The following is a 14961-nucleotide window of genomic DNA, read 5'->3' on the forward strand; positions in this document are numbered from 1 at the left end:
TAACTTCCTTAGATTAAAAGTTAGATGGAAAAAAAGTCCCATTTTGTCTGATTAAACTGATATGAATCTCCAGACACAAGTTTTATCCATTAAAAGGCTCACTTGTCATTCTCATTTTTGAAAAGAAATTCTGTTCTGTGTTAAAAAAATCATCACCTTGAGACAGATACAGAGAAATAATTTTATTGAAAATATTGAGGGATTTTCTCAGTGGTGCCTGGTGACAGGACCAGAGGCAGTGTGCACAAACTGAAACAGCAGWGTCTGAACGTGAGGAAACAATGGGTCAAAGCAACACACTGAATGACTAAAAGACCTTTGCTTGATAGCATTTTATAACTTGCAGTATGTAACTGAATGTAGGGTTTGTGATGAAAAAAAATCCATATAAATGCTATGCAACTTGTAAAAAGTTGAATTACTGGTATTTTGTCCACAGATTAAAAAATAAAACTACTGGAAAATTTGGCATTTGCCTTTTCAGATTAGTGAATATTACAAAAGTCAATCTCAGTGGAAAGTTTGCATAATTAATGACTTTTTTTAAGACTAAGAGCAAAAATTCATTTATTTTTTTATTTGATCAGTGCACTGCATAAATGTTGARGTTTGTTAATCTGATGAATTCTAAATAATAGCCTTTTTTTCATTGTTTACTTCTTTGCCTTACATTATTCTCTTAGTTTATAAAATACTACATCCAGTGTGTATACAATGTTTACATCCAGTATCCAAAATTGAGCCAATCTAACTCTTCTAGTTTATAGTTCAGATTTATTTTAAATGTTTTTAGACTTAAGCACTGCTGRGCTCATTGCAAAAGATCGAGTTAATGAAAAATTCAATATTGAGACAAAATGAATGTTTCCAGGGCAATTASAGTGCTCATGTGTATAACTGTATGTGTCCACAATCCTTATTAAAACTAACATAATTGTAGTTTGGCATTCTGATACTACCCTAAAGGCTGTTCTGACAGTAAATGATCCAAATCTAGGCATGTGCATTAAATAATAATCCATGGGAAATGAAATTGGTGTGCATTTTGTTTCTATAAATATCTGTCTTGCAGCACGAAAGACATTAAAAAMTAAAAACGATCTAGAGAGAAGAGGGAAAGTAGGTTAAACACATTATTTATATGTGTTATAAGGCAAAAGATAGCACTGCTTGGTACTCTTGTAGGATAAAATCTTTCACGGTCTATATTTCTGTGAAGATAACTGCCATAAGAAATTGTTATCTTCCTTTTATGAAAGAGCATAAGAATCTTTAAAGGAAGGTGTAACCCAGTAGTAAACTCAGTTTTGTTCAGAGATGTTGGAAAATCTCTGTTCATATTCCTGCTGTTTGTAATTTGTGCTCATTTGCAGATTGAGTATGTCTTCACAGATAAAACAGGAACATTAACTGAGAACAACATGGAATTCGTAGAATGTTGCATTGAAGGGCATGTTTATGTACCAGATGTTATCTGCAATGGACAAGTTCTYCATGATGGTACAGGCATTGATATGATTGATTCATCTCCAGGAGGTAGTGGAAAGGTATGATAACTATTTCTATGTTTTGCTTTTTTACAATGAAACATGAAAATTGAACTGTACTGATGAAGGGAATATTAGAAATCCAACATTCTTGAATTTCACAAATCAAAGTTGATAACTSCATAGACTTAGATTTAAAGGCTTAATAGGAAGTTTCTCAACTTAATACAGCTGTAAAGCTGAATTAAAACCCAAATAGATAACTTTCTCTGGTTAATACCTACAGGCATAGATAACTGGTGTCCATTCAACCTKAGTTACAACAGGGAAAGCAAGACAGGAAACTCCTCAAAGGGGGAAATGAGTTCYCAATGCAAGCACTTATTTAATCATCACTGACTGAAGAGGTGGCCAGAAAATGGCTTATGATCAAATTAAATTACTTTAAAATGTGGCTTAATTTAGCCACATTTGAAGTGTGCTACGTACAGTATGTATGTATTGTGGCTATTTGCTATGTAAAGCAAAGTTRCAAGTTTAGAAGTCTTCATGTGTCAACAGGTGAACAGAGTGTATATGGGCAGGACAATCATAGCCAAAGGGCAATATAATGTTTTATTATATCAGTACAGTAATATCATTCATGCTCACTTCATATCATACCCTTCACTATGACAAAATGTCTCTTAAGATATGTTGGTGTAATTCAGTAACCTTATGTYTCTCACCCATGGCCCTCGAAATGTGGTCCCAAGGTTTACTGTGCTTTTATCTTGGAATTACAATGGCACGGTTTGTATTTAACAGAAATAGGTTTTAGATGCAAAAACAAGAGATAAAACACRGCCAGGTATCCATGATATAGAAATCTCTTTCTGGTGCCAGGAGTTGTCATTACCAAACCATCTGAAATTTTACAGGAAGTGCTTGGCTTGAGCTGCCCAAGTATGTGCCCTTCAGTAATTTATGTAGTTCTGAGGGGTGGGTGTTCAAGCTGCTCAAGAGATTGAAATCTGTAAGCCCTGCTAAGTCCTGTGCTCTAGTTACTACATCCTTCTATGTGTACTCGGGACTCCTGAATTACACTTTGTCTAGTATTTAATTAATACAAGTTATTAAAGTTTAAGCAAAAGTAAAGAAAAAACACCTTCAGCCATATCTAGACACTCAGAGGAGGTAGATGATGCACACTGGGGTTTTTTTGCTTCATTAGCTTGATTTGTATGTCAATCCCAGCAACTTGACTTGTATGACAATCCTAGAGGTACAAACAACTGTGACACAATCGTGTGGTTACCACTGGGTGAGACCTGGCTCCTCCTAAAGGAACCTGCCTTTGTCTGACTAATAATCAGTAGTAATCAGTGACATCAGTCACCCTCCAAAAGAAGAGTTTTTGAGTGATAGCACTTAATAACAACCATTCCTTTTATTTTTCAGGAGAGAGAGGAACTATTTTTCCGAGCTCTTTGTCTTTGCCACACCGTTCAGGTAAAGGATGATGACAGCGTAGATGGATTGAAGAAAAACGAGTTCTCAAGAAAATCTTGTATATATATATCATCATCACCTGATGAAGTTGCTTTAGTTGAAGGAATACAGAGGTATGAGTGTACCTAACTATTATACCTTTTTAAACTACAGATTAATCACTGAAGCACAAAATCATTTTTAGAACAAAAATCATAGTAATAAGCAGCAGTAATCTACAGCTGATTACTTTCTTAACATGTGTTCATGATTATTCATGGTCTAAAACCAACTAAAAACAGTTTGGGATTTTGGTGTCTATTGTGGGCTCAGTCTTAAATCTTAATAACATGCTTATACTGAATAAATATATATTTGTTGTATTCATTCTCTTGATCTTTGTTTCATTTTACAGACTTGGTTACACCTAYCTAAGGCTGAAGGACAATTATATGGAGATCTTAAATCGGGAAAATAACATAGAAAAGTGAGTGGTTAAAAATATAACAAAAGAGACTGATGGACTTTTTGTTGATGTGTTTAATAAATCATTGTATCCTTACATATTAATCTTTAAGTCAGAAAAGTCAAGAGCTATACATTTTAGTGGGAAAAAATGTTATTTTAATTACTTTYACTTTGACATTATATGCAGTTCAAAATATTGATATAACAGCAAAGGTGTGGTGTGTGATTTATGACCTAATCTAATAGTTTTTAGTGGTTTTAAGAAGTATGGGTATTTTTCCTTTTTTATATGGTAAATAATACRTTCTTAATGGAAAAGGCTGTATAACCAATTTGCTATTCTCAAATAATCTGTGGAATTTACAAGAGAGTAGTATCTATAGAATGAATTTTGTAGACCATAATATGAGTCAAATTTTCACTAATATTGAAGTAGTACAGCTGTTTCATGGGATATACATACCCTTGAAAATTCACCTTATACTTATTGAGATGATTGCTGGTTAAGTCTGTTGTGTGTCTGGATCTTCCTGCATGGGCACTCTGTTAACTATGCAGGGACTCTTGGACACAAATAGAGGAACTCTGCTGTTGTTTTATTCCCTTTTAGGATAATGTGGAAAAATTTTCCCAAGGTTACTTCAGACCTTTTTTGCTCAGCTCATAAGAACTCGAGTCAGTATAATTTGATGACTCAAAAGAAAGCGCTATAATCATTAAGAATTTTCTCACAAATGCATCACAGTTTGTGGACATAGGCCTGATGTACCTTGTCTTCATTTTTCTTCTCAGAAAGGAAAGGAACAYGATAAAAATAAAATCATAGAAATAATGGCAAGTATAAAGCCACTAAAAAGATTTTTTTTTCCCTTGAATAAATTATCATTCAACATTTGAGCAAGATTGATGGAATTAAGTTAGCCCTTTGGGAGATTAGGAATAGTGAAAATTAGACAAATACTAAATAAAGACTTCTGTGTAAACAAKCATTTCAAGTTCCAAGGCTATGTCTAAGTATTATCCATAGAAAATTACTTTGTAAGCAGTAGAGTGCTCTGCTGCAAGGTTTTCAGTCTTCTACTTATATAAATTAGATTGACTATATCCAAAGATACTTAGGAACATCACAAGTTCTATTCCAAGTAATTAGGAGCTAAGGGCTTTCCCTATTTATTATTTGCRACGTGTTGTTTTGTTCTGTACTAGTTCCATATTCCATAGTACTCAACATGATTTTTCATTTTAGAAGTCATGTTTAATTTATATACTTGAAGTAACCAGTTTAGGGATCAGGAAAAGCAGAGTTGTTTAAAAAATAATTCTTTTTTTGTTTCAGGTTTGAATTATTGGAGGTTTTGAGTTTTGATTCTGTGAGACGGCGAATGAGTGTAATTGTTAAATCTTCAACAGGTAGGGACGTCACATTCTGTTACATTTATTGTTTCACTTGACTTTGTTTCAGATTTTTGGAGTTAAGCATTGATAACAATCTGTTTCTTTCTTTATAAAATAAGGGACCAAGTACAAGCATAAGTACACGTTTTATAAAAAAGTTGGAAGAAAACATTTTGACGACTTACTAACTTGGGTGTTTTTTGAAGAAGTATATTTGGTTAAYTTGAATTCCATATGCTGTCTCTTTTAGGTGATATATTTCTGTTTTGTAAGGGAGCAGATTCCTCCATATTTCCTAGGGTTAAAGAAGGTAAAATTGACCAAGTACGAGCCCGAGTAGAACGCAATGCAGTGGTAAGATGCCTTTTTTTTTGATCTGTTCACATGATATCAGTGTCAAAAAGAAATTAGGTGTTCTCACCTCCTGCTTTACTTGCTAAATAATTTATCTTCACAGGTACCATGGTTATTCTGTGTCAAGGTTTACTCAGGCTGTGTGGGTAGCAGTCTATTTGAATATGTCCTTCATCTCATCTTCTAAATGGCAGTTGTGGTGTAATATGAATGCATTAGWTATGCATGTTAAACCAGAGGTCAACAATTAACTTGTTAGTATGGCATTTTCAGAGTTGTGCTTCGAACTCATTTTTGAATAGAGAAAAGTGAAAGACTGTAAATCTCTTTGCTAGTTTCAGTCTCCAACCTTAGCAACTGTGATTTGCTGCCTTTGATTTCTTTACAAGCTTTGGGGAGACAGTGCAGTGATCAGCCATAGCTGATATTATTGTTTGCTAAAAATCAGCTATGAACTGGCCGATCACCTTTAAAAGAAATTCAGRACTTGATTTTACCTAAAAGTAGTATTTGGAGTTGTAAAATACTGAATTTTGCTAAGTCCAAAAATATGCAGAACTCATTGCAATACAGTATGACTGCCAGTTTTACAAATAGCATATAATTTGCTGGCATCCAGTTCTCAAACTGAAAGCAAAGTGCTCTTACAGATGTGTGGAAAAAAAAAATCCTGTCACTTCCTTTTGTTTTGAAACAAAAATCTCTCAAGGTGCTTTGCTAAGCTTTATTATATGGGACAGATGCCTGATAATTACAAGTAAAGGAGGTTAATGAAAATGAAAAAGTATTTACATACTATATCCATTCAATGTCTGTTAAGAAAGAAATCCAGACCAACAGCTATTTTTTCATCCTGGATAATTGGAAATAGGGCTGACTCCTACATATTGAAGTCTCTCAAAGAAAATACCTTGCACTTGCTTTTATTGATAACAAAAGGCAGGGAGCTATTTTAGTAGTTCTCCTTCTTGGTTTGGTAATAAGTAACTATACAAAGACCTACTGGATTAAAGTTGAAGAAGTTGAAGTGCCAGTTAAATGGTGTTGTGAGAAGCAATATATAACTGAGGTGGCAAAACTTTTTGGTGTTTTAACAGCTTTTCCCTGCCTTGCACTATCTATATACTCCCTTTCTTATTCATCACATAGTCCAGAAGTTTGACACAGTCTGAAACATCAACAGCTAAATTCCAGTTTTCATTTGACTGAAATGGTACAGTTGGATTTCCACTTTCAGTTCTCTTTGGGATGTTTGGTCCCTGTCTGTGCATCACTGCAGCACAGCATAAAATCAAACTCTGCAGAGCTACTATTTATATTACTATTATTTATTCTGACTCATCCTGCCTAATTATACACATAGGGAAGGAAGCCTTTGCCTTGACTTTGCCTTCTCTTGTAATCTCATATATCCAGTTGGATCACTGAGCTGTTTATCTTCTGGAAGGTTGAGGTTGGTCCATCGGGTTGTAATTGCTTCCAGAGCAGCACAGAATCAGGCTGAGCCATATCCTGGTCTACAGTACACTGCACCAATCTGTACTTGTTCCCTTCATGATGTTGATTTTTCAAATACTCCAGCATGAGCACCAGCAAAAAGTCTTCATAAGATGCATTTTGTTTCTTTTGATTGCATTCTCTAGGAGGGACTGCGAACACTSTGTGTTGCATATAAAAAGCTCACAGCAGAAGAATACAGCAATGTACAGAAGCTGCTTCAGAGTGCAAAGTTGGCCCTTCAGGACCGGGACAAGAAATTGGCAGAAGTGTATGAGAAGATAGAAACAGATTTTATTTTACTTGGTGCTACAGCTGTTGAAGATCGGTTAGTTAGTACATTTCTTAGTTTCTTATATTCAGTGATGATGACAAAATAATTGAAGACTCTTTTTCTGCTTTAGAGATTTATTTGGGAAATCCCTTATTTGAATGAATTCCACACCCTTATCTTATTAAAGTTACCCATGGTAACTTTATAACCTAGTAAGCAAGTAACAATGGTTAAGTGTATAAAAATCAGTGTATTTGAACTATTTACATTGCATGTAATTTATTGATCAGGTTGTAAGCAGAAGTTTTGGAGGAAAGGACTRCAAAATGGGTGTTGAGGAAATGAAGAACCTTTAGGTCTTACAAAGATTCAGAAACATATAGTAGTCCTCTAARCATTTCTGGAGTCACACTTTGGGAAATTCTTAGATCTGATAACTTATATTGAAATTTTTTATTTGTTTATGAAAATATTTCTRAAGACCTCTGAATTTCTCATTGGCAAGCAATCCATCAATGTATGTTGTCAACTGACTTTACAGACTACAAGAAAAAGCTGCTGACACTATTGAAGCACTCCAGAAAGCAGGAATTAAAGTTTGGGTTCTGACAGGAGACAAAATGGAGACTGCTGCAGCTACTTGCTATGCTTGCAAACTCTTCCGAAGAAATACACAATTACTTGAGCTAACCACAAAGAAAATCGAGGAGCAGAGTTTACACGATGTGCTTTTTGACCTAAGGAAAACTGTCCTCAGAGACAATGGCAGCTTAACCAGGGATACCTTCTCAGGGTAAGGAAAAAGTTGGGTTTTCAGAAATGGGCTTCTGTGCATTTTGCAAACAATGAAATAATGACCGATTACCTTAAGAACAGCAATGTGTTTCAGTTTCTGTTGCTAATATGTTAATTATTTTATGGCAATTAAGTGTAARTTTGTGTAGATAAATTTTTCTGTCATGGTTCTTTATCTTGTTTCAGGTACTGCTTTAACTATTAAAAGAGAAATCATAATTGATACTGTATTTACTTTTCCACTGAAAAACTGTTAAAAATAAGCTAACAAGCATTTGTGATACTATTTAAGTTGAGATTTTCTATAACTCAGYCTTACAGCTTAAATCTCTGGACCAGATAACTTTTTAGCTCTCCTTACACTTTATATCCCACTGGTCTTAACAAGAACATTTGTATATTCAGTTAAATAAATAATTTTTTTCCATGTCATCTGTATCACTTTTTGGTTAAGTACCACAGGCCTTACAAGGTGTGATCAAACATGTTTGTTTAACTTCTTGTGCAATGCAAATTTTCTGGATAATACAACTCCTTAGATTTTTTTTTTTTTTTTTTTTTTTTTTTTTTTTTTTTTGCCTTTATCCCCAGAGCTGGAGAATGTACTAAGATAGTAACTGTGGGATTTTTTTTTTTTTTTTTTTTTGCCTTTATCCCCAGAGCTGGAGAATGTACTAAGATAGTAACTGTGGGATTTTGCCCATGTGTTCAAATTCAGGCTGGAAATATTTCACTACAATATACCAAAATTCAGCACATTGCTTGAACTTCATAATTATACTTTTTTTATTTGATATCATTGTGCGCTAATGGMATTGCCCTATTTGTGCCAATGGTAGCAAAATAATGAAAATATCTGTGAACTGTTATTAAATGTAGTTTATAGTATTTTATCTTATGTGCCAAAAGTAGCTTCTGTTCTAGTAGGAAGGGTGGAGATACCTAAAGTACATATTAATGAATATGGTGTTTTTCTCACAAATATTGGTCTTGGTGAAACCATATTTGTTGAAACCCTGTGAACAGTAGTGTATAACCTTGGAATGCTGAAAAGAGAATAAAAATAAACCTCAGTGTACGTTTATACAACACTYACTGTTGACCTGGAGCCTGAGGCTGCTGTGTAATGCAGGCAAATGCAAGGGTGCWCTGAAATAACTTGTTTGGATGCTACAAAAAATGGCTTGTGCAGACCATCTTATCTTTCTTCTCCCATTGTTCAGYATATGACAAAATATGAATAAACTACTTCCTGTGACAGTGGCTACACTCCTAGCAACGCTCAAATTACTACAGGCATACTGTTAATAGATTTTTATGTATAAGACTATTGTAATATTATAGGAAACATATATCATCATTATATTTTAATCTAATAAATAAAAGTAAACATGTATCTGATTTAGCCACTACACTAAAGGCACAATATCCATACTGTTGATGTAGACAGTGGTCTTATCCATACAGGCCAACAGGTTTCCTTTAGGCATTTCCTTCAAGGAACAGTTTTCTTCCTTATATGTAGGACCTTGGGAAAAAAAATCCTTCCTCAGACTACCAAAGGCCATTCCKTTTTACTTTTTTTTCCACTGTGTTATGGAATGTGCTGCAAAATTAACTTTATTCCTGCAGCATGGTTTACCTCATTGCAATTCTTGGAACCTTTCAAACCAAACTGARAAGTCATTAATTATACACTTACACTCACTGGTGAAGTCACTGAGGTATCAGATTTATATATTCAAACTGGTGAAACACTGAATATTTTCAACATAATCCAAATGTCRAAAATGTTGTGAGTATCAGTCTTACAGAAGGCATTTCTTTTAGAAGTGTGTTAATTTTGCAGCATTCTATTCTCATGATTTTTTCATTAATTTGTTTTCACATAATTCTTACTGCCAGATTTTAAATATGTCTGAGAATTTTACACTGACAGTTACTTTATATTTTATCCCCGAACAGACTTTCAACTGATATGCAAGATTATGGTTTAATTATTGATGGAGCAGCATTATCATTAATAATGAAAACAAGACAAGATGGGAGCTCTAGTAACTACAGAGACCGCTTTCTTGAAATTTGTAGGAACTGCAGTGCAGTGTTATGCTGTCGAATGGCACCTCTGCAAAAAGCACAGGTTTGTGTTTAATTTCATAATTGCTTGTTAGCCATGCCCATATTTAAATATGGAAGGTTAATACTCTGTATGACTTACTGTGATAATTTAGGATTCATTTTTGTGTCTTCTGAAATGGAAAAAGTCCAAAAAAAGGGAAAGGGGAGAATTTCTGCTGGCAAGCAATTTAGATAATGGTATGCTAAAACAGCACCCAGCTGTGCACCTGAATTTGATTTATGTACATACTGTTCAAATGTTATGGTTGGTGTATGCTAATATGAACATAATAAATGAACTAACTGTTCTCTTTTTAACCTAACAAGCTTTGAATTGTCTACTCTTTTGACACTACAAGAACCTCTGTTACTTATCACTCTTAATGTAGAGTGATGTTTTTTTCTTCGTTTTTAACGTAAATGGAAAGCCAAGGAAGAAGAATCCAGACAAAACATGTGTGCGCTATCATGTTTAAATATACCTGTTGCATTTATCATTTGTATCAAGTAAAACATGTCCTTCCATTACTGAAACATCTCAAGATAGCTGAAGAACTTTTAAAGGAAACAAGTACTGGAATATGCACTTCTTTTTCCTTTATAATTGTCATGTCTTTTTCTCAGTGCGCAGGTACAGCRTATGTAGCCCTTATTCATATTGTCAAATATATTTAGGCAGCACTATAACTGTCTGGAAGTTTGCAGAAGTTTTTAGTTGCASCTGACTAGGTACCAAATTTACAGAGGTAATAATTTGTAATAGAGAGATTTGAAGTCAAAGTTTTGGACAGTTTATATKTCAATAGTTTTTGCATATGTACAGAGTTCAATATATTTTCTTAAATAATAGGAAAAATGTGCAGCACGGATTGAAAAGCAGAACTTTTTAGTCTTTCATTTCAGGATTTTTTCAAGTTCTACACTCTTGCCTCTGGAGCCCTCTTAATTTATTAATGCACTGGCACAGCATTAAGCCATCTCAACCACATCTTCCATTATTCTACTCTTCCTTCCTCCTGCTTGATCTCTCTCAAAGTAGTTTGGAAGTATTTGAAAAATATGTGCAACAAATACTTTGTAAAATGAAGTGGTCTTTATGCATAGTAGTTRCATTGGGTATTGCTGGTTTTGTGTCCTTTTAGAGAACTTCTCATATAACTGTCTTGGTAATTTTTATGTAATTGTGCACTTACACAAAATAAGGAAACCAYTGCAGAGGAGAGTTTCTAATACTATTTTTTTTCCAGATTGTAAAGTTGATTAAGTTATCAAAAGAACATCCTATCACATTAGCAATTGGTGATGGAGCAAATGATGTCAGTATGATTCTAGAAGCACATGTTGGTATAGGTAAGCCTGTTGTTTAGTATATCAATTCAAGTGAAATGGCAAAAACCATTTATTTCTTAAAAATAGGCAGTCTCAATCAGCTTATATATATTGTAGACAACTTTTAGTGCATTTATCCTAGGAATTGTATGAGATATAGTCATGATTTCCCATKAGATCAATGTCACAGAATCATTATATAATTTTGCAATTAACGGTATCTCTCTAATAGTTCTTTAGTTATTAAATAGTTTCACCTTTCTTTTTTTTTTTTAAGGAGTCATTGGCAAAGAAGGTCGTCAAGCAGCAAGAAACAGTGACTATGCAATACCTAAATTTAAACATTTGAAAAAAATGTTGCTTGTTCATGGGCATTTTTATTACGTTAGAATATCTGAACTTGTGCAATACTTCTTTTATAAGGTAGGATAATGCTTATTCTAATGACATAAATTTCAAAAACTTAAATGGTTATATCTAACTATATACAGTTTGTGCAGCTAATGGTACAAAGCAGAAATAATTTCTCAAGTACCAGATGCAGTGCTGAAATGGGATTACTGTTTTTATTCTGAACATGAAGTGAAATAGCTTTTATKTAGCTACATTCTGTAATAGATGTTACGTTTAAAAACCAAAATTTTTGTCTTAAACTTTTTCATATCGTACAAATTCCATCTCAGACTAGTCTACTTATTTCCAGTACCTTCCAGGTGTTCTCTATAGTGAACTTTTAAATCACATTGGAAATAGTGTTTGAGAATTTAGAAATTTCTGACAATTAAGTTATGCTAAATTCATTAGAAGAATGTAGGTGGAGGAAGTTTATAGTTACCATCCCCCTATTTAGACAGTTTCGTTATTTCTGAGTGTTGGGATCCAATCTAAGTTTTTTGATAAGCAATGGAAGATTGTAGAAAGGAACTGTCACAGGGTAATTCAAGGTTCTAGTGTTAGACTAAGTGTATAATTAGGAGAGGATGGCATTTGGGGTTACAGCGAGAAATATCTGAAAGTTGCTTTACTGAAAACCATGCTAGCCAGAGTATCCATGCTTGCTTATCATGGTTTGCCTTCTCCTGTGGATTGTCCTTCATTTGCTTCGTCTTAACTGAACTGTGCTCCTGGATCCCAAATTTCACTGATGTTGTATTTTCAATTTGTAGCTTTGTAAGATGGCTTTGAAAATATGTAAAGTGGTATTTTCTARCAGAATTACTGCAAGATGTGACTGTTGGTGTTTAATACATGTAGTTTTTTCTACTGTTCTTGCAATGCTCACTATTGCTACTGTTGTAAAATTGTGATATACATATCTATTGTACATAAATTAATACTCACATTTCACTTGACAACGGTCGTTTTGTTTTTCAGAATGTCTGCTTCATTTTTCCTCAGTTTTTATATCAGTTCTTCTGTGGGTTTTCACAACAGGTTAGTTGATCTTTTTCCATCAGTCATGCTTTCTCTTTTGCATTTTTTGTAAAACAAAGGGTCCCCCTGAGAATGTATTGTTAGTTTATACAGAGAACATCACTTTTGGTTCATATGGTTTTCAGTGGCAACTGCAGTTAAGGTACAGCAATCAGTTTTATGAATTATCATAAAAGCAATGTTATTTTCAAAGTCAGGGAATACAGAAATACAATGTTTGGAAATGGCAATGCAAAGTGTAATGTCTGTGGGAAATGTACAGTCAGTTAGATTTAAGCCTACTGGACATGGACAGAGGAAATCCTGAAAGATGAGTAATTGAACTAGTTGTTCATTTGTAGAATCCAGAATGAAAATGAGAAAATRAACTAGTCTTCTCTGAAATGTATGAATTACAAATTTCAGATTAATATTAGTATTCAATTAGTTGAAAAGAAAATATAAAAACTGAATAGTAGAGGAAAAGTGAACTGTTGCTCACCAGAAAAATGCCATCATTCAAGAGAGGATTCATTATTCACCTTCCTAAATTTTTATTTATTTTCTGTTCTCCCTTGTTCTCATCTAATTTGTGCAGAAAATATCTACCTCTTCTTTTTTTTTTTTTTTTTAGTGAGGGAGCAAAAACAAAGGATTGAATGACTAAATTTAGACAGAAAGGGTTTATTTTTTAGTGCTAAATTGAGGGAGAGTTGGATTTCATTGGAGGAAATAGTACAATGTCTTTGGATTCATTGAAAGGAAGCCCCAGGAGGAGTTATAATGGCAAAATTATTTTTGTCTGTTTTGGTTTCCATTTCAAATGACCACTGAAAACTTTGTAGGTTTTTATCAACACTATTAAAATTTAGATATGAAAGCATGTGTTGATGAAAACTTAGCTTAATTTTATCCTTTTACATGATAAATACAATTTGGAATCAAAAAAAGCAGGTTTTGATAGTAATTTTTCCAGTATAAATGATGACCAAAAATGTTTTGGGRTATAAACTGCTTTTTTGTGGAGTAACGTGGCAAGTTTGCAGGCTAGTTACAGTGATGATGCATATGTGAGAAAGCAGTTCCGYGAGTAGAATCAAGGACACATTGGGTTATTTCTTTGTACAGCTCATTGCAGTTACTCACAGCTGAAAACCTCTGTAGGGCTTGTGCTTCTTCACTGAATATCTCCATATTTTTATAGACATGGAGGCGATAAAAGGGGAGGGGAATGTGTGGATGTGTCAGAGAGGAATTTCTGCCTCTACAGGAACCTGCTGTTGAGTTTGGGTAGTTTGGAGTTGGTCTTACAGTTGAAACAATAGGAGGAGCCACTGTGTGCACCAGACTATGAAATGGACTTTTTAGCTGATCTTTTGTCCTCCAGGTGAATGGGATACAAGTGCAGAATTGTGTCCTGTATCAATTAGCAGTTGTTCAGGGACATTTGCCTCCATTCTGAAGAAATATAACTTTATTTTTCTKCAGAAGTTCACACATTCATTTTAARTCAAGTCTTATGCAGAGGATTTAATTTTAAAGTAAGGTTTAATTTTAAATTAAAAGTAGTTAATTTAATTCTTTTTCATCTACAGACTTTATATGATACTGCGTATCTAACACTGTACAATATCTGCTTCACCTCCCTTCCTATCCTCTTGTACAGTCTAATGGAACAACATATCAGTGCAGAAACACTCAAGAGAGAGCCTTCCCTGTACAGGTAAAATCAATTCACTGTGCCCCAAAGTTTCACTGGTTATGGAATGTTTGTCTGTTACAAAGGAAGTCCTCAGGATTTTTGTACCAGAAGGCTACAGTGGAACATGAAATACACTGCAAAAAGAAGGGTTGAAGACCACATGCATGGTCTGCTAAGTATGGCAGATAACCATGTGTTTTTACATGCACATTTACATACCACACCATGCATTTGCCTCAAAGGGAGTGAGAGCAAAATAGAAATCACTGCTCTACTAAATCAGATTATGATTTATTTTAGTATTCTTTATTTCCTCCAACCGGGGGGAGGAATCATGGGGTACAGAAGTATCTTAAAAAAGAAAACATGCTGTTTTTTTCTATATACGTGTTTTATTCTAAAAGAAAGATGACTGAATGTTAAGGCTGTTATATCAGAGGATGTATTCTGTGAAGTGTCCAGCATTGTCCTCTGCATATTGTTGACTCATTTCTGGGCACTGAAATTAACTTGTTTAGGTTCTTAGCCACTTGAAATGCAGTTCTTGCCCATTAACTGCATTTGACCATCTAAATTAAGAATAGTGCCCGGTTTAGATCCTTGTACCTGCAAATTCCGTACRTTTCAGGGTAACAGTAGATAATCAAAGGAAAAGCATT

The 14961-nt window shown here is 34.1% G+C and overlaps 1 protein-coding gene across 4 annotated transcripts in view; it reads left to right on the forward strand.

The window, feature by feature from the left end:
• The window catches only part of ATP11A (ATPase phospholipid transporting 11A), a 113750-nt gene that overhangs the window by 81134 nt on the left and 17655 nt on the right, over positions 1-14961 (forward strand). For all 4 annotated transcript variants that reach the window (XM_057390371.1, XM_057390378.1, XM_057390361.1 and 1 more), the window contains 12 exons: positions 1374-1547; positions 2928-3091; positions 3373-3444; positions 4762-4835; positions 5071-5174; positions 6818-6999; positions 7487-7738; positions 9706-9880; positions 11106-11208; positions 11465-11610; positions 12562-12621; positions 14196-14323. In XM_057390371.1, the coding sequence (XP_057246354.1) occupies positions 1374-1547; positions 2928-3091; positions 3373-3444; positions 4762-4835; positions 5071-5174; positions 6818-6999; positions 7487-7738; positions 9706-9880; positions 11106-11208; positions 11465-11610; positions 12562-12621; positions 14196-14323 (1634 nt within the window). The remainder of the gene's footprint in view (positions 1-1373; positions 1548-2927; positions 3092-3372; positions 3445-4761; positions 4836-5070; positions 5175-6817; positions 7000-7486; positions 7739-9705; positions 9881-11105; positions 11209-11464; positions 11611-12561; positions 12622-14195; positions 14324-14961) is intronic.

Source organism: Malurus melanocephalus, unplaced genomic scaffold (assembly GCF_030028575.1).
Source record: "Malurus melanocephalus ecotype Western Australia unplaced genomic scaffold, MMel_1.1 scaffold_1, whole genome shotgun sequence".
Classification (NCBI taxonomy): Eukaryota; Metazoa; Chordata; class Aves; order Passeriformes; family Maluridae; genus Malurus; species Malurus melanocephalus.